The sequence below is a fragment of the Eubalaena glacialis genome, chromosome 19, assembly GCF_028564815.1.
Source record: "Eubalaena glacialis isolate mEubGla1 chromosome 19, mEubGla1.1.hap2.+ XY, whole genome shotgun sequence".
NCBI lineage: Eukaryota > Metazoa > Chordata > Mammalia > Artiodactyla > Balaenidae > Eubalaena > Eubalaena glacialis.
In genome coordinates, this window is record NC_083734.1 from 24516607 (window position 1) to 24544473 (window position 27867).

General features: G+C 40.1%; 1 protein-coding gene across 3 annotated transcripts in view; it reads left to right on the plus strand.

Moving 5' to 3' along the window:
* Positions 1-27867, plus strand: part of BCAS3 (BCAS3 microtubule associated cell migration factor) — a 595828-nt gene that overhangs the window by 471313 nt on the left and 96648 nt on the right. Inside the window, exon 23 of one of the 3 annotated variants that reach the window (XM_061176784.1) lies at positions 27572-27644. The exons of the other annotated variants lie outside the window; for them this stretch is intronic. Coding sequence (XP_061032767.1) covers positions 27572-27609 — 38 coding nt within the window. The 3' untranslated portion in view covers positions 27610-27644. Of the gene's footprint in view, positions 1-27571; positions 27645-27867 lie in introns of those variants that run through there. 3 annotated transcript variants of the gene reach the window in all.

Consider the following 27867-nt stretch of genomic DNA (forward strand, 5'->3'; position numbering starts at 1 on the left):
GTAATTTTAGGCAGTATTTAAGCAAATATTACTGATAAATCAATAAAGTTGCTTATTTTATATATATATATATATATATATATTTTTTTTTTTTGGCTGCATTGGGTCTTCGTTGCTGCTGCGGGCTTTCTCTAGTTGTGGCGAGCTGGGGCTTACTCTTCATTGCGGTGCGCAGGTTTCTCATTGCAGTGGCTTCTCTTGTTGCGGAGTATGGGCTCTAGGCGCACGGGCTTCAGTAGTTGTGGCTCGTGGGCTCTAGAGCGCAGGCTCAGTAGTTGCGGTGCGTGGGCTTAATTGCTCCGCGGCATGTGGGATCTTCCTGGACCAGGGATCGAACCCGTGTCCCCTGCATTGGCAGGTGGATTCTTAACCACTGCACCACCAGGGAAGTCCTAAAGTTGCTTATTTTAAAAGATGAAAAAGTTGTTTCCATATTATCTGATGTCAATCAGTTTTCTCTCTGGTCGAAATTTTATATGTAAAACTCGTAGAATAAGGCAAAGTCATAAATGCTTTGGACCTTGACTGCCAAAGTCGGCCCTGTACTACCATAAAATTACTTTTATATGTAAAAGTCATAGAAGTCCTCTGCCTACTATTCAGTGGTTTCAGATGGTAGGCTTTAACGTAACAACTATGAGATGTTGGGCTGTCATAAAAACCAGTTCCTCAGGGAACACCTAAATTTAGTACTTCTTTTTAATGGTAGTGAAAGTCTCACTGAAAGAAAAAACAACAGGAGATTGTTAGGTACCTCTTACTGCCTAGTCCTGAGGGATATGGAGCTGATGGGGCACCTCTTTAGGTCTAGAGACCTGTTCTTTGTAGACTCAATGTAATGTCAAAGCTGGAAGGCTTCCTCCTCTGACATGTAAAAAAACCTGACACTCTGAGGGTTCAAGTGATCTATGTACAGCCGTTGACAGGACTGACACAATCCCAGCCTTCTAGCACCTGGATTTGGCCTTCCTTACATACTGATCAAGGATTGTTTTCTGTTCTGGGAGAACCCTGGACCTATCATGACCCCAGACCTGGTCTAAGGTGGCATTCTAGAGATGGTTGAGTTAGGAATAGGTCTAAAGTAGGTTGAAATTGGTCCCTGGGTCTCTCCCTCCACTTCCAAAACTGTCTAAGGATTTCGAGGAGCCCCAGCCGTCAGAGGGTACACTAGGGGTAGTATTGTATATCCAGTAAGATTTTGGACATGACCTACCTGGCATGGCCTCATTGGAGATTGACTACCTGAATTATACCAGCTGTTGCAGGTGAGCTCTCTTGGTTGGCAAGAGAATTTCCTTTTCTTTTTTAATGCAAATCATGCTTTCGTTTTAATATAATATCGACCATTCAGCCTTGACATGATTTAAAATGAATGTGGCTAGTTTTGCCTTTGAATATGTGTGTAGAATAACTTAATTGACAAGCAGTCATGAAGTTCTCCTTGAGGCTGATGTTATCCCATCATTCAGAGACCCATTTTGGTTAATTTGTTTTTTCATATAGTTTCTGGTGGGAGAAATGCATTGCTTTCCTACTGAAATTAACTTGATTGAAATGTCTTAGACCTTGTCATTTTCCAGCGGCTCAAGAGGTTTTTTCCCAAGTGTTTAATTTTTTAAGTACAGTGTATATTAATTTAACTGCTACTTTCTGACATTCATCATTCCATGAAAAATTATCAACTGCATGCATTGAACAGATTTTTATTTACATTCCAAATTCCCATTCACTGTAGGGTTTATTTAACTTTGAAGATATCATGCAAATTTGATAAAGATGAGGTTTTTAAAAACTTGTACCATTTATTGATTTGCTAAATATAATTTTCACATTTTCTTTAAAGTATTCTGTAATATATCTTTCAGAAGGAAACACTTAAAGAGTAATGCAATCTACAGGAACTGTTCAATCAGAAATAATGAGTGGAGAGGTCACTTGTCAAGAACATATTTTTTGAAATACTTACATTTAAGGGTTTCCAGTCTTCGAGGTAAAAAGTTCTGCCGTGAAAAATATGGACTGCATCGGGCTTCTGAATTCTGTACAACATGTCACGATTTTTGCTCCTGGGCTAAAGTTAGAAAGTAAAATAAAATGTTCTTTGTCCATTTAGTTATCCTTGACTCTGTGAAGTCCTCCAAAGTAATTACTGGTGACCACAATACCACCTACCAGCAAGAACAGCATTGACCCTGTGCCAGCTGCCTTATTGCTGACCACAGCTGCTCTTGACTAGAGCAGATGTTTCTCCTTTTGCCTTGCCAGTAAAATTTTATTGAGCAGTTTTGCACATAGAGAGCAGTATACTCTGCCTGAAGAGCGGCCAGAGATCTTAGCCACCTTGTACAATAAGGTCAGATTTCTCCTCTCCACCACGAGGTCCCCACTCCTAGGTTCTGTGCATCCTACTTCCCAGGCCTCGGGACTTGTAAACTGCAGTCCTCTTGGGTTTGCTTCCCTACCCACCCATGTAATTTTCCCAAAGAAAATAATGTTGGAAGAGCAACCACACTTGTGGTTGCAACTTGCTGCTTTAAAAGGCTGTCACATTAGAACTTTGCTTCTACCAGTTGTGGGTTTGCAAAAAGGAGTTAGGGTACTTTGTTGGGATGTTTTGTTAGGATGCTTTTCTGAATTTTTTCCACATTTCTTCGGTTTGGATGTTGACTTGGAAATCTCTTTTGAATTAGCTAGCTTCTTTTGGAGAGTTTTCTGCCTTCCTGAGCACTTCTTGAATCCTTGCCCCATGAAGGCAGCCAAGGGAACTTCTTCTGATTGTACGTATCAAGGATGGCACCCTGTTTGAGTCTGAAAGTTGAAGCACTTTAAAGGCCTGTATTTTGCTTTGGATGATTTAATACAGTTTCCCTGTGTTCCTTGTCCAGAGGTAAAGGAATAGATTTTTGAGTTGAAGCTGATACTACTTTTTTTTTTTTAATGGAAATCTAAAGGACCACTCCCTGTAATGATTCCAGCCTATTTCCCAGGACCTTTTAAAGAAATCAACTCATAAAGATAATGGCAATTGAGATTGTAAGCCCCAGCTTGGCATGAATTCCCACAGAGCCTTGGGCCTAGGGAGGACAGGTAAGATATAAGATCAGAGGGTAAAGGCCATATGGTGAGAATTTGCCTGCCTTTTGCTTTCTTAACAGGAAGTGGCCCTGACCTGAGTCCCTCAGTGTTCATTCCAGGAGTGTGTCATTGTGGAAATTTATCTAGCCAGCTCTGTGGGCAGATGACCAATTCTGATAGCCTGATTTTAAGGCTCCTAACACATATGATACCAGGACTTCATTGAATATTCTATTTAGTCCATATTAGGATACATAGGTCAAGGTGAGTGATTACTTTTAGATCTATAGGTCAGGAAGTTTGAAGCACATTTAATGCTTTAAACTACTTGGAGTAGTTTAAAGTAGTAGTATATTCTCAAATACTTGTAACACAAAACTTGATTCTTCTTTGATCTTAAAAAGAGGAGCTTTTGTATATTCTTTTGCTACTTTCTCTGCTACTCCTGTAAAAATTTATTTTTAAAATAAGAGCCTTGAAAGCAATATCAGCACTGCTAGACTGGGTATTTGGCACAGGACTCGGGCTTTTTTTTTTTTTTTCATGTTCCCAGAGCAGAGCACTCTTTAAACTAGGATGAGAAAGTTAATTTTAATCCTCCAAAGGCTTATTTGCTAGCACAAAAGGTCATGAAACACACCCAAAAACTATATTGCTGAGATCTTAAGGAGAGAGATCTCGGCAGCAGAGATGGACTCCAGTATCCCAACATAGAATTATGTCCCTGGCTGAAGAAAGAGTTCGTTTTAGACTTCCCCGTCGGTGCAGTGGTTAAGACTCAGCGCTTCCATTGCGAGGGGCACGGGTTCGATCCCTGGTTGGGGAACTAAGATCCCGCATGCCTCATGGCACGGCGAAAAAAAACAAACAAAAAAACCCAGTTTGTTTTAGGAGCACCAATTAATGCAAAAATGACTGAATGGAAGGGCTTTCCCTTAACCTGTCTAAGGGAGACTCTTGGTTTCACATTGTTTCATCCCAGAAGAGAATTCTTTAGAAGTGGTTATAAAATGGTGGTAGAAGAAGTTATTTCCAAGGATGTTTAAGTAGCTGTTCTCTGTCCAATCTTTTTATAATTATAACCACTTGATCTATGATCTGTCAAAAGAGAGAAAGACTTGCCATATCTAGCTGGTAGACCCCTAGAGTATGAAAATAGGATGACCCAATTTTTCAAAGCTTTCTTTTGAGCTGATTTTTTTAGGTTATTAAAATGTCACCTGCCCCAAAGATTAAGAATCAGAAATTGGGGACTTCCTTGATGGCACAGTGGTTAAGAATCCGCCTGCCAATGCAGGGGACACGGGTCCGAGCCCTGGTCCAGGAAGATCCCACATGCCGCGGGGCAACTAAGCCTGTGTGCCACAACTACTGAGCCTGCGCTCTAGAGCCTGCAAGCCACAACTACTGAGCCCGCATGCCACAACTACTGAAGCCCGCGCACCTAGAGCCCGTGCTCCGCAACAAGAGAAGCCACCGCAATGCGAAGCCTGCACACCACAACGAAGAGTAGCCCCCGCTCACTGCAACTAGAGAAAGCCCGCACACGGCAACAAAGACCCAACACAGACAAAAAAAAAAAAATTTCAGTTTTGATAGATTTATAAACAACTGCTCCTTCACATTGTGGATTCTGACACATTATGAAAATCGGGCCTGCTGAGCCATTGCAAGAATTCTCAATATATTGTGCAAGTTTTGATGGCAAGGGAACTGAGAGGAAGGCTTGTTTTTCATAAAAAAAAAAATTGCTTTAGAAACTAAGGTTGTAACTGAGCACTGCTCTGTACTGTATCAAGCCATAATATCCAGTGAGTCATGAAGACATTAGGGAAGCACTGGAGACATCATAAGAAACATTTGAGTTAATGTTTGAGATAAGGAAGATGACTATCTCTGAAAAGAAACTGAAATTAAAGGGCACATGGTCCCATTTTCAGATGACTAAAGGGAATTCCTTCCAGTGATGCTTCCTTTACTCACCGGTGGTCATCCTGTAGGTGGTGAAGAGCCCGGTAGAGAACTAGAAACCAGGTTTCTAAGCTCCCGTAGGCCATGAGACCTTGGGTAAATAACTTGCCCGTGTTGGCTTCAGTTCCTCACCTGAAAATGAGTGATGGACTACATCATCTCCATGGATCCTTCTGGTCGAAGGAGTCTCTATAAATCTGGTTTTTGAACATTGTGTTATATTAGATGTTCCTGGAAAGGTTTGATCATTTGTGGCTGCCATTGTGGTGCTTTGTGTCACTGGGAGTACTTAATACTTGGACCACTCAAGAGACAGTTTCCTCCTGGCCAGGAATCCAGATGGCCAAATGCCCCCATCCCCCGGCCCTGCCCCAAGAAACCCTTAGCTCAGAAAGGTCATTTCATTTCCTGTGAGCCTGTGATTCAGGTTTATATCACTGGTCCAAGAGCTGGGCACCATTTGTCCATCTGGAGGGTGGGACAATGGAGACCTCAGCCCCTCAGACTCTGTCAAGTGACCCAGCCTTCCAGGGAGTTGTAAGCCTGGTGACAAGCTGGTGGAGAGCCCAATCCTCTGTTAACTTCAGGCCTAATTCTAATGAATTTGGGATTCCTTGCTGAAAAGCAAACTGGATCTTGGTATGTCCAAGACTCTGCCCTTGAAACCTCTGGGCTGATGACTGATATGTTAGTCTCTTGGGACAGGGCTGTACAGTTGAGAAAAGTAGCAAGAGCATCAGATCTCCGTGGGTCATCTGGCCCCCATAAAAAAGCAATAGCAAACTGGGAAAAGGCTAGACTGCACGGTTCCCAGCTATACTGGATTATTAGACAAAGCCTCCCACTCCATCTTTGTTTATAGAACTAATTTTCAAGAACAAGTGTTTTATAGTGAGGTGGAGGTTGTTAAGAAGCTATTTATAACGGAAGATCTCAAATATGTGAGCCCTCTATCAAACTTGATCTAAAGGAACTTTGCATGGGTGGCAGTTTAGGAGAAAAAGGGAGAAAAGGATAAGGAAAAAAAACTAATAAAAATAGCTGAGATCACTCAACAGTTATCAAGAAACAGATACTACAGTTTTATAACACTAAGTACTAAAAGTATATGCACTCTTAAAAGGCAATTAAAACGTATGCTCTGAAACTATAAAACATTTTCTTTTCATCTGCAACATAGAGGGCAGATTACAACACATTAATAACGTTTTGTTTAGAGTTCAGTTTCTGATGGTTTCCAAATGTAGTCTGTGTAGATTAACCAGAATGAGTCCAGTTCCCTCTTTTAAGAGCGCTTGTAAAGGAAAGCAATGTGGTAAGATTGTTATGAAAAGAGAGTGTATTTAGGAAATAGCACTTAGCAGGGTCTCTCTGAATGGCTGCCAGGTCAGGAAGCTGAAGTGCAAGGCTTGGCCCTTGTTCAGCCCCCCCAGTTCCAGCTCCTTGACCACACAGTACGTCAGGAACATGTCACAGGCCAGCCAGGAAGACTCGGCCCCGCCCATGGGCCAGCTTGGCACGGCTGCTTTCACATAACCCAGGGCTCCAGAGGGGCCAGAGGCAGGCATTCCAGGGCCACGGGAACATGCAATTTTTTAAAATAGAAATGAAGAACTTAAAAAAAAAAAGCCTGGGAATCAAACAGATGCTGAGTCCTTATGGAACATGGTCCCTCATGGAGAATGTCAGAGCTGAAAAGGGCCTTAAAGGTTATCTCATCCTCTGCCCTTGTCTTACAGACAAGGAAATTGGCTTGGCTTAACTGCAGTGGCAGAGTCAACATGCAACCCGTAGCTCCCAGTTCTCAGTCGGCTAAACCCACTGGCTCCACCTCAGTGGGCTAAGTCTTCTCCCTTGGGAGCTCTGTCCTGTCCTTAGCATCCTGCGGTGCTGTGTAGGAGCCCTGTGGACCCCCTCCCCCTTGGATCTTGGCGATTCAATGATTTGTTGCTGTATCATTTGCTCCTGCTACTTGCCTAACTGCTCTGTGCCTCAGCCTCAGTTTCTTCATCTGCAAAATGGAGATAATATCAGGGTTAATTCGTCATAGAGTTGTTACAAGGATTGACTGAGTAAATAGATGTGACGTTTCTAGTGCCTGGCCCTTAATAAGAGCTCAATAATGTTAGCTGTTATTATCATTAATAATAGCATTTATTGGCCTTATTATCGATACTATCATTGTGATGTCATTGTTACCACCGTTGTTTCGACAATTGCTAAATCAACAGTCACCCTCAGGAATTGGGGCCTGGGGGGGATGGGACATGAGCTGTATCACTAGGAGGCTGTCAGACCCAGGATTGAGGGGTCATGAATACCTCTGGGCTGGTGCTTCATGAAGTCCTACCATCAGATTCCAGCTGAGGAGCAGAGGTTTAGAAGTGGGTTGTTTTTTTTTCTTTGATTGTTGTTGATGTTTGTTTTTGTTTTGCATTTTTAACTTTGTTATGTACTTTCAGTTGAAAGGGACTTTGGGGATGATTGAGTGATTATATATTACAGTTCAGTCTCCTCAATTTACATGTGGGAAAACTGAGGCTCGGAGAGATAAAATTTGCCTTATGTTTTGCTGCCCTAACTTCACAATTGCCTGGAGCTCTTGACTTATTTATATATAAAAGAAAGACTGGAGGAGAAAGAGCCTGAGGATAATACCCACAAGACCTCAATCCTTTAGCTTTTCTTCTATATTAGGCCCACTGGGACCCTATTAAAACCCCAGTTGTGACCTTATTCCTTAGCACAGAGACAACCCTAAAGAAAAATTCAAGAGAGCCAACCCCTTCCTTAGGTATTAGAGAACAATCCCTATAAAAATTAAGTGGATTTTTTTTGGGGGGGGGTGTTTTGCTTTGTTTTTTGTGCTTCATGCTTTTATTTTTTGGATGTTTGTTTTTTATTTAAAACCTTGAAGAGACTTAACCCTGTTGGGCTGCTACTGCCTCACCCCAAGCAGTGTCTTTTGAGGCCTCATATGGTACTACCTGAAAGAAGACTTACTTTCCCAGTTGCTTTAAAAACTGTGAGAAGCACATTTCTTTGCTTAACATAGGCTCACTGGTTTAAAAAGTAAAATTACTTTCTTAGTTTATGCATCAATTGTCTTTTCCTTGAGCTTTTTTTTAAATATAAATTTTATTTATTTATTTTTGGCAACATTGGGCCTTTGTTGCTGCGCGCGGGCTTTCTCTAGTTGCCGCGAGCGGGGGCTACTCTTCCTTGTGGTGCGCGGGCTTCTCATTGTGGTAGCTTCTCTTGTTGCGGAGCACAGGCTCTAGAGCGCAGGCTCAGTAGCTGTGGCACGTGGGCTCAGTAGTTGTGGCTCATGGGCTCTAGAGCGCAGGCTCAGTAGTTGCGGCACATGGACTTAGTTGCTCTGCGGCATGTGGGACCTTCCCGGACCAGGGCTCGAACCCTTGTCCCCTGCATTGGCAGGCGGATTCTTAAACACTGCACCACCAGGGAAGCCCTCCTTGAGCTTTTATCTCTCCTTCGCCCTAGTGTCAAATCGGTTTTCCTGTTTTTCTAGAATGATTGACCAAGTAGTTGGTAAGATTAGAAAATTTAACTACACTGCTTTAAATATCAGGTAAGTATAGTATTTGATTGCTGGAAAGGTCTTGCATACTTACCAACAACAATACTACAACAACACTGGTTATTATTTACCTAGAAAAATCAACCATAAATTCATCCCAACTCTCAATAAGAATATTTTAGCTTTTCACTTTTAAGATTTTAAGCTCTGGGATTGCCTGGCTACATTGAAACACCTGGTACCTTCCTCTTTGGGACTCCTTTTAGTTTCATTAATCTAAATTTGTTCTGAAGGCACTGAAGCAGCTTTTCTAAGAGCTGTAATTGTCACAGAAAGAGCACAAAGACTTATTGACGTTTCAGATTTTGCTCTGTTTGGAGCTACCAGAGATTGGAACTGATTCTCCATCCTCATCTCTGCCCCAGAGGTGGATGAAAATATCAAAGCTTTCCCTTCTCTGATGCTTGTCGAACATACCCTTCCCAGCAGCTAATCACGTTCCTAATTTTCCAAAGAGCAAAACCAAATGTCAAGAGGTAACTCTTCATCTCAAGGTCATCTGACAAGGTAAGAAGAGAGCTTGGATGAGTGCGCCCAAGTTTCTTTCCCTTATAGCCTCGAAAAGACATCCATGATACACTTTCTTTAGTTTCCACATCCCACTTTCCTACATTTCTTCTTAGTTTGGCAATGTCTGGAAAGCATCGTGGGAAACTGGTGGTGACTTCCAGTGGTCAGAGATTTTGAATATCATCAGCACCCATAAGCCTTCCCATCCTTCTCTAGAACCCCAGTGGGCACATCATTGCACCCTGTGGTGTGAGTGAGGGCCCTGGAATCAGAGTAGACTTGACTTTGTGCTTCTTGGTAGTTGGCTTAAGTGCCAACTGCATGTATTGAGTGAAGCTTTTCCATCAGAATGATCATTTTTTGGAAGACTTTTCTGAACACTTTTTTGCTTGACCACACCGTGTGTAGAGTTTTGGGACTAAAGATTTGCTGACTGAGCTGCTCATGTGGAGGACCTTACCACAGCTTTCTTTCCCTGAGCTATTTATAGTAAAGTCCTGGCAATTTGTTTATACGTTCAGTGAATAACACCTAATAAAATAATAAGTGGATGGCATTTGACTCTGAGGAATTTGGGGGCCTTGCTAGTTTCCTTGCCAAGCTACTTACATGCAACTTTGGTCCTAGACTTGAGGGATGGGAGATGCCACATTATCCATTTTCCCCTGAAAATTGAGTCTGATCAAACCAGAAGCTTATTTTCTGAAACTCCAAGTCACAAGTATATCATATTTATTTTCTGACTTTAATCTTTACTTTTTACACTTAGTAAAATGTTTCCCGCCCATTGTCAACCTCTACTCATAGTCATAAGGCTAAACGGGCTAATGACTCATTATATAATTGAGGCTTCTTTTTTAACATGGAAGTGCTGTGTTTCAAAGTGCCTTCAAAGTGACCCTGAGCTGGACCAGACGACATGGGGTCATTAAGCCTTCCTTCTTCAAACCAAGAGGTAGTTTCTTTTTTCATGATTTCTTTAAATAGAATGTCTTTGTCCATGGAGTGCTATGCATTTGAGGTTGATGCCCACTTCTTGCTTTTAAAACCATTGAGTCTGGGGCCTGGAGAGAGATGAGTAGGATACAAAGGTGAACAAGAGACAGAGCCACACAAAAATAACCATTACAAAAGGGACTCTTCTCAATACTCTGTAATGACCTATATGGGAAAAGAATCTAAAAAAACAGTATATGTGTAACTGATTCACTTTGCTGTACAGTAGAAACTAACACAACATTTTAAATCAACTATACTCCAATTAAAAAAAAAAAAAGAAAAAGAAATGTTAAAGAGAAAAAAAAGGGACCTAAGGGTTTTAGGGTTGTTTGTATCCTGTGGCACAGGAACCCAAGGTAATTTCCTCAGCCTTAAACCCAACCCCCAACCGCTACAGATGGTCTTTGTTTTTGTTTTTGTTTTAATACATTTATTTATTTTACTTATTTATTTTTGGCTGTGTAGGGTCTTCGTTGCTGCGAGCAGGCTTTCTCTAGTTGCGGCGAGCGGGGGCTACTCTTTGTTGTGGTGCACGGGGTGGCTTCTTTTGTTGCAGAGCACAGGGTCTAGGTGCGTGGGCTTCAGTAGTTGTGGCACATGGGCTCAGTAGTTGTGCCGCACGGGCTTAGTTGCTCCATGGCATGGGGGATCTTCCCAGACCAGGGCTCGAACCCATGTCCCCTGCATTGGCAGGCGGATTCTTAACCACTGTGCCACCAGGGAAACCCCTGCAGGTGGTCTTTGAACAGCCTACAAGTAAGGGGTGGGCCTTATTACTGGAGTTATGTGTGTCTCTGAACCATTTCTGGGGGTGAACTCAAATTCTGTTTAGGTATTTTCTCTACCAAATCAAGAATTTTGGATTTTTAAAAATTTTACGTTATGCTTTAGTTATAGAGCATTTCCCCCTTTTAAATCTAAACCTGTGAGATGCATGTTGTCATCCCCATTTTGCCGATAAGGCTTAGAGAAAGAAACTCATCTAAAATCACATTGCTAATAAAGGCCAGAACCCTGGCCTTCAACCCACGTCCTCAATCATTCCTTCAAGAAAACTTTTTACCAAGTTACCTTCCTTTGAATGGAAGACTTCAGTGGCCCCAGGAGAGTCTTTATGTATCCCCAAATAGCAAATAGTTTGATCATATCAAAATATTTTTCCCCTCAAAAACTTTACTGAGTGTTGTCACCTTCAAATAATAGAAATCCAGATTCATTAATTTCTCGTTTAAGGTAACACAGTGTAGTGGGGGGAGCCTGGAATTGGGGAGCAATCAAATAATTCAAAAATATGACTGTCCTGCCATAAATGTGGGACTTTCACTTAGCCTGTTTCTTCTTCTATACAAATGTGAATAGCAAACCACCTCAAAGGAGTCTAGATGAATCTAGATGAAATGACAGCACAATGCCTCATATTCACAATGATAAACTGGAGTCTCCCTTCCCATTTTCACTTTGGTTCAAACCGATCTTTTCTATCTGACCTCCTGCTCCTTGCTTAGATGAACCCTTTGCTTGTGCCGAATTTAATTAATGGGTTGGCCGAAAAGTTCATATGAACTTTCAGGCCAACCCAATATTTATCATCTCTTGAGCATGTCTTCCACCTTGCCACCTTCATATTTTTGTGCACATTGTCTCCTTCCTCTGAAAAGCCCTTCTGTCATCAGTGTCCCTTTGTACACGCCTATAGAAGTTCTACTCATCTATCCAATTTTAGATCAAATACCATTCCTCCTCGTAGCCTTTCCTGCTGCTCACCCTTTCTGCCATGATTTTCTAAACAGGCGATTTATTGATAATAATTTTAGTTGGCTCATCTAATGTAATGAGGACTGGTATACACTCTCTTTAGTTTATTTGGGAAGCCAAGTGTTACTCTGTGGGAGAATCACAGAACACTAGCTGAGTATTAACTGACTCTTCCATCCCCTTCCAGCATATGGATTTGTATTCGTAATTCCCTCTAGATAAGATTTTACCGTCCCTCTTAACTTTAGTAATCCATTCTAAACTGACAGATGTTGCAGCAAGCCTTGAGCTCTTGGGGATTCTTATTTCATTTCTGATTAAAGGATGTTTCCTTCTTAAACCCAAGGGTCTAAGTATACACTGCCCTTCTCTCCTAAACAGCTTATTTGAATGTCAGAAGTAACCTTGTTATTCTCTATCGGATACTGAAGAAGATTTCTGGTAGCTGAGCCCCTTCTAAAATGTTTCTTTCTAGCAGACAGAAGAGTGGTATGGGGGTAGATTAGCAGTAGTACCTTGGTACTTTGTAGTTGCTTAGTTAACAGTAGTACGATCTTTACTTTTTATTTACATTGGAAGAGGCTGGAGGCAGTAAGCAGAACTCACAGAACTAATCTGTGTTGATATCTCTTCTTCTCACGGGCACGTAGAATTTGAGAACACTGAAATTCAGCCAGATAACGACCCAGAGTTATGGTCAATGTTCCGGTATGGTTTGTGCTTTGCTCTGACTTTAATAGCATAGCCGTTGTCAGTTCCTATCCACAGAAGCTGAGAACATCAGGTCATCTGTTTAACTCTGGAGACGCTGAGGGTGGCCGAAGTCGTGGTCCATCCTTAGGTTACTGGCTAGTGTGTGAACTGCTGCTCCAGAAGACAAGTTGTCAGCATAAGAATTTTAATGAAGCCATTTAAGTTTTCTACCCATGGGAGCTGGTTCTCTTGTTTAGTTCCCTTTCATCAGCCTACCAGCAAGAAGAGGCTCATGTTCTTTCCCAGGGCACCAGTCCTGGAGCAGGCAGCTGTCCATTACTGGCCTGGGACAATCATACTGGAGATCTCCCTGACACCAGACACTGGCTATCACTTCTGCTCTCCTGTTGGCTGATCCTCCACGTGCTCTTAGGGGCCCCTGAGGTCATCTTTTTCCTTAGGAGGTGTCGCTCTGTGCCATCTTTACTGTAGATAACTGTGGATTTGCCGTCTATCACTTTGGATTGGCAGTAGCCACCGTTTATTGAACTGTGTGACTGAAGCACTGGGCAGGTTGCTTAACCTTGATTGTCATGAGTCCCCCAAACAACCTTTTAAGGAAGGTATTATTACACCCATTTTACAGATACGTATTGGGGAAGTTAGGTAACTCGGTCAAATTACTAAATGCAGAAGCCGAGACTTAACTTCAAAGCCCCATTTTTCCACTCTGTTTACAAAAAGCTCAAAATGCCCCTGAAACTCTGAAATCACTGTGGCCTTTCACACTAACATTACCAGAAATTCCCGGGACGTTAATGTAGTGATCAGACTTGAATGTGTAGGGGCATTAGCCAATTCAAAAGCAGTAGATGTCCACCGTTTTGTAAGAAAACCCAGAGAAGCCCAAGTACACTAGAAAAATTCAAATTGAAAAGTTTAAGTAAAAATATTCATTTGAAGGTCATCTATTTATACTGACACGAGGTCTGTGGAAAATGAGGGAGCCAGCATCGTGTTTCTGAAATATGCAATTTTACAATGGGAACGTGTTATAAAACGCCCTGCCACTGTTGTTTGCCTTGGGATTTAGGGTGAGAGACATGAAGGCTGACAACTCTCTTCCTGTTGTAGGTCAGAGCTTCAAGGAACTCTGTAATCTTCCCACCAGCTTTCCTCTCTCCTGGAACTCACGGGTAAAATTAGATGCTGGCTGGACTTCAGTAGCTGAGTTTGAAAGCTTTCAGAGGCCCAGTCAGACAACTGCAGCAGACTGCTTTCTCACAGGACCATTTTGAGAGACGCTTTGTACAGACTAACATAGTTTGGTAAACTGATGAGCGTCTGACAATTCTGCCATAAAACACCACTAATAACAGTGTCCATAGGAGCAGAAAAAAAAATTATCTTCGTGTGGTTAATCTCCTTGGAAACAGGATAAGGCTTTGTCTTCCTTTTATCAATATGCTGCATCTGCCTCTTGATACTGCTTTACTGTATGTATACTGTTAAAGTTTTGTTTTGTTTTTTAAAAAACCCTCGATTTGAGTTGGAATTCTTTGATTATACACATTCTAATTGACTCTAGGAGGCAAACGTGGTGAACAGGGTGTGGGGAGAAATCAGAGAATGAGAGCTCCCAAACCAGCATCAAACACATTTATCTAATTTGACACAATTTGCCTGGAAGTCATAGAAAGAGACTGAGGTGTCCCCGTTCAGAATATAAAGAGCCAGAGACTAAAACCAGACTGAAAAGGGCCAACCCATTAGGGAAGTACCTCCCTGGGGAGCGGGTGGGCAGGGGAAAGAGGTTAGATGGCAGTTATTAAACCCGGAATCGAGAATATGTTCAGAGAGGCTGCTACACGGGAAAATCCTCCTTCCTGGGCTCAGCTGGGCAGGGGACGGCTCAGGAAAAGGAGTTCTGCTTATTCTCTGCTGCAGGATGCTACCCTCTGACCCTTTATAAGTCAGCCTTGCTTGATTACTCCTTTTAATTCAAGACTCAAAACAGCTTGTAAAGTTTTTTTTTTTTTATCATTCCTTTCCAGATTGTGTGGGCCACACTGTAGCATGGGCTTTTCTTTTGTCCACATCTGTTTTCCAACCTCATTACTCTTCTGTTATTACATTCATTAAAAAAGAGAGAGAGAGCTGTTTGTTTCTGTTTATTTCTTTTCTGCATGTTTTCCCCCCAGTTTCAAAAGCTAACATGGTAAATCATGTGTTGTTTGGTGTGATCATCTCTGCAATTTCTAGTATATGAATTGATGGTGGCTTATACAGGAATTGGTTGAACCCTATTGTTTAAATTAGCTATACCCAAGCCAAGGCTCACAACTCACATAACGCTATTTCAGTGTAGACTGCGACTGTCAAGGCTTCTCATTTCTATATTAGAATGTTACATCATATGCTCCAGGGCATATGGTAGTCACATGACTTTTTGGCTAATATGACTTATTTAATTTGAATATAATTATTTAAAGGCAAATGGAAGCTGGGAGGCATAGCTTTAGGATTTATGGTGGTTTTACTCAGTGAAGAGAGAGATAAGAGAGATGAGACAAGGATGCCTATTAACACCGTTTCTATTCAGCATTGTATGGAAGTACTAGCCATTGCAATGAAGTAAGAACAAGCAATAAGAAATGTAAGATTTGGAAAGAAAGAGACATAGCTGACCTTATTTGCAGATGATAGGATTTGCTGCATAGAAAATCCAGGAAAATCAACAAACTGTTAGAATTGTTGCTGGATACAGAAATTGATGGTGTTGCTACAGGCCAGCAATAACCAATTAAAGAAACAACCCTTTTGCCAAAGCAGTGAAGCACAAAGAAGCTAGGAATAATCCTTAGAAAAGATATGCAGAATGTTTACAGAAAATTTATAAAAGGAAATTGAAGGGATGAAAGAAGACCTAAATAAATGGGTATAACATGTTCATGGATAAGAAGACTCAGTATATAAAAGTTGTCCATTATCCTCAAATTAATTGACAAATTAAATGAAATTTTAATCAAAGTCGTAATAGATTTTAAATCAGTCAAAGACCTGGCAGGAAACCAATGGCACACACCAGAGTCTTTACTGAAGAGAGGCAATAAAGGGCTTATTTACAAAGGTCTGGACAACCAAGAAACCAACAGAGGAAGGTGAAGCATCCTAAGCTATCAAAGGCAAGAAGTCTTTAGCATCCCTGCGCCTGAAACAGCAAGAGGTGGAGCAGTTGTCAGACCCCAGAGAGTGCTGTAGCTGTAGATCTAGGAGAAATCTACCAGGCCTTGGGTAGAGGAAGAGCCACTGCTAATTGGGCCCCGTGGCAAGAAAACCAGTGGGGGAAAATACCTTGATCTGTTTTCCTTCTTGCTCTTCATTCTCCTGTCATTGACTCTCAGTGGCTGAATCCAGGATGAAGGGACCCAGTTGATGCTGTCCATCTGGAGGACAGCCTCATGGGGATGGAGCAAGGTGAAGGGTAGAAAGGGGATCTGAAGGAGCAATCAGAACATCCAGCACAGACTTCTTTCCATAAAAATTTTCAAGGTGTTGTTGAACTTCACGTGGAAGACCAAAGGGTTGAAATCATAAAAGAACAATTTTGGAGAACAACAGACTATTATGATTTTCATTAGAATCTCAATTAGTTTCTGTCCTACCAGATATTAAAATGTATTATAAACTATAATAATTAAGGCAGAATGGTATCGTTACAGAGGCAGACAGTAGAACAGAATCCACATGTGTGTGGAAACTTGAAATATGGTAGAGATACCACTACAAATCAGTGCTGTAAGATAGACTAGTCAGTCAATTGTGCCAGGACAAATGGTTATCCATACAGGAAAAATTTAGTACTTCATATTTGGATAGCAGAAATTTAAAAACTGACCAAAAGTGTTGGCAAGGATGTTGAAACTCATACACTGATGGTGGAAGTATGAATTGATGTAATCATTTTAGAAGGTAATGATTAGACTAGGCAATGTCTAGTAAAGTTGCATAGATTCTAGAGTCAAACTACTTCCTGTCTGTAAAATAGAGATAATAACAGAATCCTCATAAGGTTATTGTGAAAATTAAATGACTTAATATATATAAGCCACTTAGAACAATGTTTGGCACAAAATAAGCACTAAGTATCAGTTATTATCATTATTATTTCTAGGATCCTACAGTTCCATCCCTAGGTATGTAATCCAGGGAAAGTTCTGACTCATGTAAAAGAAGACTCCTACAATAATGTTCATTGCAGATGAGCAAAAGAATGGATCTTTTAAAAAATCATGATATGTTCATTATATAGAATAAAAATGAATGAACTAAAGCTATATGTAGCAACATAGATAAATCTTAAAAACATGTTGGGGAAAAAAACACTGCAGAGGAATAAGAATAGTATGATACTGGGATAGAAGGAGAAATGGGACTGGGTTAAGGTACACAGAGATTTCAGCTGTATCTGTAATATTTTATATCTTTTAAAACACTTTTAAAAATCTGAATCAAAAGGAGGGAGAGAGAGCTACGTGGTGAGTTATGGTCAGGTCTTAAAAATATAAGAGGGCTATTAGAAATATGATAGAAAGAAACCACCTTGTAGAGGGATCTAGTTTTTGGTGGCAGACAGCCCTGGGTTCCATTCCACTTTTTTTTTTTTTAATTAGCTGTGTAACTTTGTAGAGCAACTTAACATTAGTTATCTCACTGGGCTATTTTGAGGATTAAATGAAATACTGTATATAATATAGCATAGGACCTGATACATAATATTCAATAATTGTTCCATTCTTTTTCCTTTTGTACAAGGAAGAAAAATGTCCAATCAATATTTTCCTTGGAAAATACTGTAGACCAAATTTCTGCTTCCGTGGGCCTGGTTTCTACAGTCTTTTCTTGGCTCAAATTCATGTTGACTTTAAGTAAGGATTGCCAAGTCATAACCAAACTTAGTGAAACAAGCTCATTTGATAAAGAAATGAACTTCAGAATCTCACTGCATAAAATCATCATTCTTTTTTTTTTTTTTTCCCCATCAAGTGGTATATTTCCCAGTGTTTGGGTGTGCACTGCTGCCTTGAGCTTTATGTAAAAAAGAGCAAATGACCATGGTCCTTCCCTTTATCCTAAAAAAATCTTCGACTATATTTTTATAATATGCACTGTGAACTTATACCTTCTTTTGCTAACTGAGCTAGAGAATAGTTATTCTTTCCCCCCATAACAGATAAGTGTCTTTTTCTTGTGAAAACCAGTATGGATACTAAACTGTTTCCCTTCCTCATCTCTAATGAATTGCTGTTTGATTATTGTTTTTATAAAGAGATGAAATCCATTTGAAAGCCCACGTAGTCAACATCAGTTTCTACATGGGGGAAACTTGTCCTCACTTTCATTACAATTTCTCTATTCTAGGCAGACCCCTTTTGATCATTAACGAGCAATTTGATGTTTTTCATATGAACACTTCTGTAACAACCAAGATAGCAAATTAGGGTTTGTGCTTTTGAGTTGGACCTCATTTTTACTCTAGTATTTGGGGAGTTAGATATGACATTCAGTGCTACAAATAGAAGCAGTGCAATAGGCAAAGGAGACAGATGGCTTTAAAAAGAGAGAGACAGAGAGACCTAAGCCTAAGTGGACAAAGAAAATGACCGGTGTGTGAATTTTGAAAGGAGATCTTCTTTGTTGCAGGCTTCTCACAAGGAGACTTGCTGTGAGCAATGCCATTTAAGGAAAGATTTAGGAGAGAAGAATTAGTTTCCAAAGGAAAGTGTGAGAAGCCCCTTGAGCTTGAATGATTTAACACTAAACTAAGACCTGGTATTTGAGAAGCTCTATCTAAGGCTGGAGAGATAAAACAAGAGGCCTAGGAAAATTTTCCTGTCTGGTGTCCCCAGGGTTTACCAACATGACCTTGCACGTAGATGCTCATTTCTGAAACTGACATACTTGCTGCAACAAGTATGACTCATAACCCTTTGCACCTTCTGTTGTTATGGAGTCCATCCCTTGCCGTGTTAGAAATTTTCTGTAATCGAAGCCTATTTAGTCTATTTTCTCCCACTTTGTAAACACCCTTTTTCCCATAGTTGCAAATGTCTCCACCATTATTTGTTTCAGTTTGTAAATTGCAGAAAGTCTAGAATAAACAGTGTCCTCACACACGCATATCGTCCATTGCCAGAGATTAAACTATCTCCCGCCAAGGATGCATTCAAATGGGGACATTCCATATTTTCTTTATAAAGCCAGAATTCCAAGAGTAAGGTTCTTTTCTTCTTGTCTCGTCTCTACTAGGATAGGAAAGTTAGTTTTTAAATTTCCACGGTGGTTGGTAGCTTCAGAGATAGTAAGTAGTGATGTCAAGGCTTTTATTTCTTTGGAAACTTAAACAAGAGATTGACCAGTCCCTCAAAAATATTCAGGGGCCTGACCAACAGCTACAATGGTAGGAATTATCTTAGCCGTGGTTGGTGGGTGGGTGAGTGAGTGAGTGAATAAATGAATGAATGCCATGCTGCCAAAACGTATTATCCTTGGCAAGAAGCATGGGATGCCCACAGGCTTACAGTCTGATTCTGAGTTCAAAGAGGGAGGTGGCAAGGAGGTGAAACATGGAATTTTCCAGATAGCCAGGAAGGGTTATGTAAGAGAGGACTGCTTGACCTGAAACATGACCACGGGGTAAAAGACTGCTCTCCTTTGCTTTGTTCTCCTCTGTGTCCATGGACCTGTCCTACATAGGTCTGTGTATGCTCAGAGCTCACTGAAAACCCAATACCCCCAGCCCCCCAAAAAACTAGGTCATGTATCTCTTGAATATTTAATATCATGTCCTACATTTTGTGCCTGGAGAGAAACCGTTACTCACTTGTAGACGTCCCTCAGGCCGCAGATCTTCTGTCACTCACTCAAGAGTCAGTCTCCCCAGTCATTTATGACGTTGGGCACTGTTTACACCTTTACTTGTTCCATCCCTGCCTGTTCTGCATTTATTTATTCATTCATTCATTCAGTACTTTTCCTAACTAAAGGTAATCTTGACTACTCAGACATGAAAATGAATAAGCCATGAACTCTATCTTCAAGGTATATCCTCATTCTAGATGGAAAGACAGAATTATATAGTAAATGATAGTATCTCCACCACCAACCCTCTCCCCCCACCACATTTTAAAGTTTTCTTTTGCTTCCCCTTTACCAGATTCAAATTATTTTTGTGTGCGTGGTTAAAAATATATATATATATATAACATAAAATTTGCCATTTTAACCGTTAAAATTTTTTCCCCTTTTTTCTTCGTTTTATTGAGATATCATTGACATACAGCACTGTATAAGTGTAAGATATACAGCATAATGATTTGATTTACGTACCTCATGAAATTATTACCACAATAAGTTTAGTAAATATCCGTCATCTCATATGGATACAAAATAATAGAAAAACAAAAAAATCTTTTTTCCTTGTGATGAAAACTCAGAATTTACTCTCTTAACTTTCACATATAACATACAGCAGTGTTCATTATACTAATCACGTTATACGTTACATCCCCAGTACTTACTTATCTTATAACTGGAAGTTTGTACCTTTTGACCACCTTCATCCAATTTCCCCCCAATTTAACTGTTTTGAAGTGTACAGTACAGTAGTATTAACTTTATGCATATTGTTGTACAACGGATCTCTGGAAATTTGCATCTTGCAAAACTGTAACTCTTTACCCATTGAACAACTCCCCATTTTCCCCTTATCCCCGGCCCCTGGTAACCACATTCTACTTTCTGTTTCTGAGTTTGACTACTTTACCTACCTCATGTAAGTAAAATCATGCAGTATTTATCCTTTAAAAATTTCTTAAATTTGTTTTTTAATAGACGATTTTTTAGAGCCGTTTTAGGTTCACAGAAAAATTGAGTGGACAGTACAGAGAGCTCCCGTATACCCCAGTCCCGACAAACGTTCAACATCCCACACAGAGTGGTACTGTTTATAATAACATAAATAGGTTTTGATCATAGAAGCAGAACCACTGGTATAGAATAAGGGTCTCATTGTAGGGACCAGACCTTGTATGTCTATACAGTAGTAATGAGCAAATCGAAAATGAAACTAAGAAAACAATTCCACTTATAATAGCACCAAAAAGATTAAAATATTTAGGAATAAATTTAACAAAGGAAGTATAAACTTTATACTCTGAAAACTACAAAGTGTTGAAAGAAATTACAGAAGGCCTAAATAAATGGAAAGACATCTTATGTTACTGATTGGAAGACAATGTTGTTAAGATGACAGTATTCCCCAAATTGATCTATGTGTTCGACTAAGTCCCTTTAAAAATCCCAACTGATTTTGCAGAAATCAACAAGCTGGTCCTAAAATTCATATATAAATTCAAAGGATGCAGAATAGTCAAAACAATTTTGAAAAAGAAGAACAAAGTTATAGGCATCGACTTCACAATTTCAGAATTTACTGCTAAGTTACAGTAATCAAAGCAGTGTAGTACTGGCATAAAGATAGACACATAAATCAATGGAATAGAATTGAGAGCCTAGAAATAAACCCTCATTTATGGTCAACTGATTTTCAACAAGGGTGCCAAGACAATTCTTTGGGAAAAGAATAGTCTTTTCAACAAATGGTGATGGGACTGTTACAGGTTCACGTGCAAAACAATGAAGTTGTACCCCTACCTTATGTCATATACAGAACTTAACTCAAAATGGATCAAAGACTTAAATACAAGAGCTGAAGCCGTAAAACTCTTAGAAGACATTGGTGTAAATCTTTGTGACCTTGGATTAGGCAATGGTTTCTTAGATATGATACTAAAAGCAGAAACATAATAAAAAATAGATAAGCTGGACCTCATCAGAATTAAAAACTTTTGTGCTTTGAAGGACAGTATCACAAAGTGAAAAGACAACCCACAGAATACGAGAAAATTTTTGCAAATCATATATCCAAAAAGGAACTTTTATTTATACAATGTAAATAACTATTACAACTCGACAATAAAATGACAGATAACCCAATATAACAATGGGCAAAGGATCTGAATAGACAGGTCTCCAAAGAAGATATACAAATGGCCAATAATCATGTGAAAAGATGCTCAACATTATTACCCATCAGGGAAACACAACTCAAAAACACAATGAGGACTTCCCTGGTGACGCAGTGGTTAAGAATCCACCTGCCAATGCAAGGGACCCGGGTTCGATCCCTGGTCTGGGAAGAGCCCCCATGCCTTAGAGCAACTAAGCCCCTGAGCTGCAACTACTGAGCCCGCATGCCACAACTACCGAGCCCGCATGCCACAACTACCGAGCCCACATGCCACAACTACTGAAGCCTGTGCGCCTAGAGCCCGTGCTCCACAAGAAGAGAAGCCACTGCAATGAGAAGCCCACGCACCACAACAAAGAGTAGCCCCCACTCGCTGCTTGTAGAGAAAGTCCGCACGCAGCAGCGAAGACCCAACACAGTCATAAATAAATAAATAAATAAATAAATAAATAATTTTTTAAAAACCCACAATGAGATACCACTCTGCAGCCACTAGCATGGCTGTAATCAAAAAGATAATAAGTGTTGATGAGGATGTAGAGAAATTGGAACTGCCCTTGGGAATGTAAAATGGTGCAGCTTCTTTGACAAACTATCTGGCAGTTCCTCAGATTTTTAAACATAGAGTTGCCATATGATCCAGCAATATCACACCTAGGTAAAAGAGAATGAAATGAAAGCGAATGAAACCAACAGAAATGGAAATTTGTACACAAATGTTCATGGCAACATTAATCTCAAGTAGTAATTAATAATCATTAATAGCCAAGAAGTAGGAACAACTGTCTATCAACTGATTAATGGATATACCCAAAGTACTTGAAAGCAGAAACTCAAACAGATGCTTGTACACTATTCACAATAGCTAAAAGAGGAAACAACCCAAGTGTCATGAACAGATTAATGGATAAACATAATGTAGTATGTCCATACAATGGGTTATTATTCAGCCATAAAAAGGAATGAAGTTCTTATCTATGCTACAACATAAATGAACCTTGAAAACATTTGTGACTGAAAGAAGCCAGTCACAAAGGACCACCAATTGTATGGTTCCATTTATATGAAATGTCCAGAATAGGCCAATCTAGAGAGACAGAAAGTAGATTCCTTGTCGCCTGGGGCTGGGGGATGGGGAGTTTGGGAGGTGATGGCTAAGAGGTACAGGGTTTGTTTTTGAAGTAATTAAACTGTTCTAAAATAGATGGTTACACGTTCTATGAATATACTATCAGCTGTTGAATTGTACCCTTTAAATGGATAGAATGTATGGTAGGTGAATTATATCTCAGTAAAGCTGTGTTGTTTTTAAAATGTGTGCAGCCTAGGACTGATGCTCTTAACAGAATAGAAGCTCTTGCTTATTTCTTCTCTTTTTCTCAATGATTCCCTTTGTGGGCAGGTGTGTGAGCAGATGGGGAATTCCATTCCGTTCCTTATCATTTGGTTTCTTCTTGAATGGCAGCTTCTGCCTAGCCTGTTGTGGCTAACGATCACTAGGCATTGTTTGTATGTTGCAGACTTCTCCCTGAGGCCTTGCAGAGGATATTTTTAGCAAAACTTTGTGTCTAATGTTGATGTTGCCCAATGTCTCTTCACTTGTCCCCATCACTGCCATTGGGATAAGCACATGTTACATCCAGTCTTAATCCCTTGGATGACACAGACTTGTTCAGTCTATCCTGGTATAGACCACAAACCATGTTTAAAATAGTGGGCCAAGCCATTGGGCTTCCATGGTGAGGTGGCCCTGATTCCTCTGCTTGAGTAAAAAAAGCCGGCCAGGTAACCACAAGCCACATTGCACTTGGCTTCTTCAGACCGGCTGGATGTCTGAGACGGTGTGAGTTTTGCTAAACCACCTATGGCTCCCTCTTTCTCCCTCTCCCAGTCTCTTTCTATGTTAACTCTTTGTTTAGCTTAGCTCCAGAGCTCTGAGTACTTTTTTTTTTAGTTAAACGCTCACCCCTGGGATAATTTTCTCCCCACTGTCAGCAGAACTCAAGAAATCCTCCGTTTCACTGAAGAGTAGAGTTGTAAGGGATCTCAGAATTCTTATAGTCCAACCTCCTTACTTTACCCTGGAGCACCATGGATGCCCAGAGAAAGGCAATTATAGTTTGTTAAAGTCCAGGAGGCTATTGGATGCCTCAGGATCCAGGGAGTTGTATAGGCAAAATAATTACTTCATAGCTTTTAATTGCCACAGCTTCAGCATGGAGGGGTCGTCACTGATTTCTTTTCAGAAGGGAATGTGAAGTAGTTGACCAGGTAGAAAGAACATCTAATTTGGATCAGGGGATCTAGGTTTGAGTCACAGGTCTGCCACTTAGATTTTGCATCTTGGGTGAGTGACTTAAATTTTTTGAGCTTCAGTGTACAGATCTGTATATCAGGAGGGCACTAAAATGGATAAAATGGATAACTAATAAGAACCTGCTGTATAAAAAAAAAAAAGTCCCTTCCTTGGAATGTGTTTGTAAAGATTTGATGAAATGATGGGTATAAAAGCTTCTTGTAACTTGAAAGGAAAGGTATATTCACATGAAAATACTGGTACCATTTGGGGGTGGGGGGCAGGTGTAGGGGGTGTGTGGGTGTGTGGGTCTGTGCCCAGTTAAGACGAGGCCCCTCCAAGTACGTTCTTATGACAGAGTAGTGTTTACATGGGCAGTACCAGTGCCTAGGGCTCTGCCAGCTATTCTCACAAATGCCTGCTCATTTGGGCAGCAAAGATGGAGCCATATGTGTATCTCTGGACTTTTAACAGGTCAAAGCCTTTTTCCAGCAAGTCTCAACTCATTGGCCTACTTTATTCACGTGGTACCTCAGCTTTTTTTTTTTTAATAAATTTAGTTATTCGTTTATTTATTTTATTTTTGGCTGCGTTGGGTCTTCGTTGCTGCACACGGGCTTTCTGTAGTTGAGGCAAGCGGGGGCTACTCTTCATTGTGGTGCGCAGGCTTCTCATCATGGTGGCTTCTCTTGTTGCGGAGCATGGGCTCTAGGCGCGCAGGCTTCAGTAGTTGTGGCCCCCAGGCTCAGTAGTTGTGGCTTGTGGGCTCTAGAGCGCAGGCTCAGTAGTTGTGGCACACGGGCTTAGTTGCTCCGCGGCATGTGGGATCTTCCCGGACCAGGGCTCGGACCCGTGTCCCCTGCATTGGCAGGCAGATTCTTAAACACTACGCCACCAGGGAAGCCCAATCGCAGCTTTTTGAACAGTATTACGTACCATGTGATATTAGGCACTAAATGGTGTGTAGTGAAAAGTCTCCCACCCCTATCTTCTAGTGTTTCCCCAGAGGTAATCACTGTTACCAGTTTCCTGTGTGTCATTCCAAGGATGTTCTGTACACATACAAACATCCTTTTTTCTTTACATCAAAAGGATACCCTAGTATGCACACTCTTTTGTACATTAGTTTTATATGTTAATATATCTCAGATATTTTTCCTTTTTCTTTTTAGTATTTATGGAATTTCCTTATTATTTTTAGACTATATAGTTTTCCATTGTAATGATGTACCATAATTTACCTAGAACCGCTATTGTTGGACATATACATGGTTTTCAGTCTTTTTTCATTATAAACTAAAGCTAAAGTAAATATCCTTTTACATCTTTGAGCATTTGTATAATTGTAGCTACACAGTTAGTTCCTAGAAATAAAATTCCCAAATTAAAGGGTATGTGCATTTGGGTTTTTTTGTTTGTTTTTCTTCTTTTTTAAATATCTATTGAAATATAGTTGATTTACAATATTGTGTTAGTTTCAGTGTTGTGAGCATTTGTAATTTTATTTCCTAATGCCTAATTTTCCATCATAGTTGCTATACTAACTTATACTCCCACTAACAATATATGAGAGTGCTTACTTCTCTATACCTTTTCAAAACAGCATGTTATTAAATTTTTTGAGTTTTGCTAATCAGATAGATTCAGTGTCATATTTCATTGTAATTTTAATTTGAACTTCTCTTAGACTGGCATTGAGTATCTTTTCACATATTTACATTCTATATTTTGTGCATTCTCTGTTCATGTTCTTTGATCATTTTTCTTTGGTTATTGGGATTGTTCTTATTCATATTGATTTGGTGAAGCTTTCTACATATTAAGCAAATTAGCATTTTGCGGGTGTATTGTAAATATTTTTCTTATTTTGTCAATATCTTTTTTTTAATTTTATTTATTTATTTATTTATTTATTTATTTATGGCTGTGTTGGGTCTTCGTTTCTGTGCGAGGGCTTTCTCTAGTTGCGGCAAGTGGGGGCCGCTCTTCATCGCGGTGCGCGGGCCTCTCACTATCGTGGCCTCTCTTGTTGCGGAGCACAGGCTCCAGACGCGCAGGCTCAGTAATTGTGGCTCACGGGCCTAGTTGCTCCGCGGCATGTGGGATCTTCCCAGACCAGGGCTCGAACCCGTGTCCCCTGCATTGGCAGGCAGATTCTCAACCACTGCGCCACCAGGGAAGCCCTGTCAATATCTTTTAACATGTTTTTGATACTTTTTGCCATACAATACTTTAAGTTTTTATGTGTTTGAATTTATCAGTAACTTTTAACAGTTTTGAGAGTTTACATTATACTTAGAATAACTTTCTCCCCTTCTCTATTGATTACAAAATTCTCTCATGTTTTCATGATAAATCTTCACATTCTTGTCTCTGTCACTCCCTTTCTGCAAGAAGGTTGCACACATAATAGATGCTCAGGAACATTTTTCCTAAACAACTATTTGCATTTAGGCTGTTGTGTCTAGTGGAAGAAACACTGAATTTGGATTCAGAATACCTCATTGACTCACTGTAACATATACATACCAGTTATCTACTGTGTACCTGCCTCTCAGATTTTTGTAAATATCTAATAAGATCAAATGAAATCATATGTGAGAAAGTACTTTTTAAACTGTAAAGGAATCATTTGGGTTAATTTCAGTGAACACGTCCATACATGCTTTTGCTATTTTTCTCCCTAATTGGTCTCAGGTTTGAAATAAAATTTGTCTCTAGGAAAAAGCAAACCTCATAAATCTGAAATTTCCTTTAGTGCTTCTTTGGGAATATCTTACCAATGTGAAGTCTTTACTGAGCCTCCTGGTTGGGAGCTGACAAAGGAGGGGAGGACTGAGCCCTTGGTGAGAGGTTCTCCCCAAGTGTCCAGACTGGTAACTTCTAAGAGTTGGATGGTTAGAAAAAGTGGGTGGGGCATTTGGTTAATATGCAAGGACAGAGAACGCAGGTCACTGGGATTGTGCTCAAAGAGTTCAAAGGCAAAGTCTTTGGGGAACTAAAGTTGGTTTACTCTTAGATGTGACTTCCTGTGTCAGCAAGGGAAAATTCCCTTGCTTGACCTATGAAGGCTCCAAGGACATGTTAAATGCCTAAGTTATAGAAGGTTGTGTTTAGATTGGTCCCTGTTAATAAAATAGAAGAGTTGGGTTGAATGAAAAAGAAGGAAGCCTGTGAACACAGAGGGCTGTGGACCAAACTCTTCCCAAAGTTGCTATACTTCAGTTTGAGAAGAATTAAACACTATTATTTTTGGTTCTATCCTGGTTTAATGAATTGGACAAATTATGTTATCCCTTTATCTACCTAAAGTGTGAATTTTTAAAACATTTTTATTGAGGTAAATTTTATGTACGTATATTTGACTGAGTTTTCCCTCTTTAAAATTTAAAATAAAGCAACTCATGACATCTTATATCTACATAATACTATAATGTGATGTTATAACACTAGACGTTGTGATGGCTATTTCACTTTGCTCTTCTATGTGGTGGAAACAGTTGGGCTGCTGGGATGTTCAGTGATGCTGCCCAGTCCCTTTAGAGATTTTACCGTTTTATTTTATTTTTTTTTTTAGGACTAATGGGACCATTAGTGTTGGAAAAGTACCCATGAATCTAATTAGTCTTGGTCTCCTACAGTTGATCCACCAGATCTTTATTAAGCACCCACTTCATGCCAGGTACTTTATATTTATTTCATTCCTTCTCTGTCCCTATTTGGAAGGAGGCAGAGGTGGCAAAAGGATGGCCAGGTGAATTTAGAGGGGATTTGTACCAAAATGAGGTTAAAAAAAGTAAGTTGACTTTCAGCGGTTAGAACTTGAGAACTGTCGTTCAAGTTGGAACTTGAACTCCCTCACCTGGGCAGCTT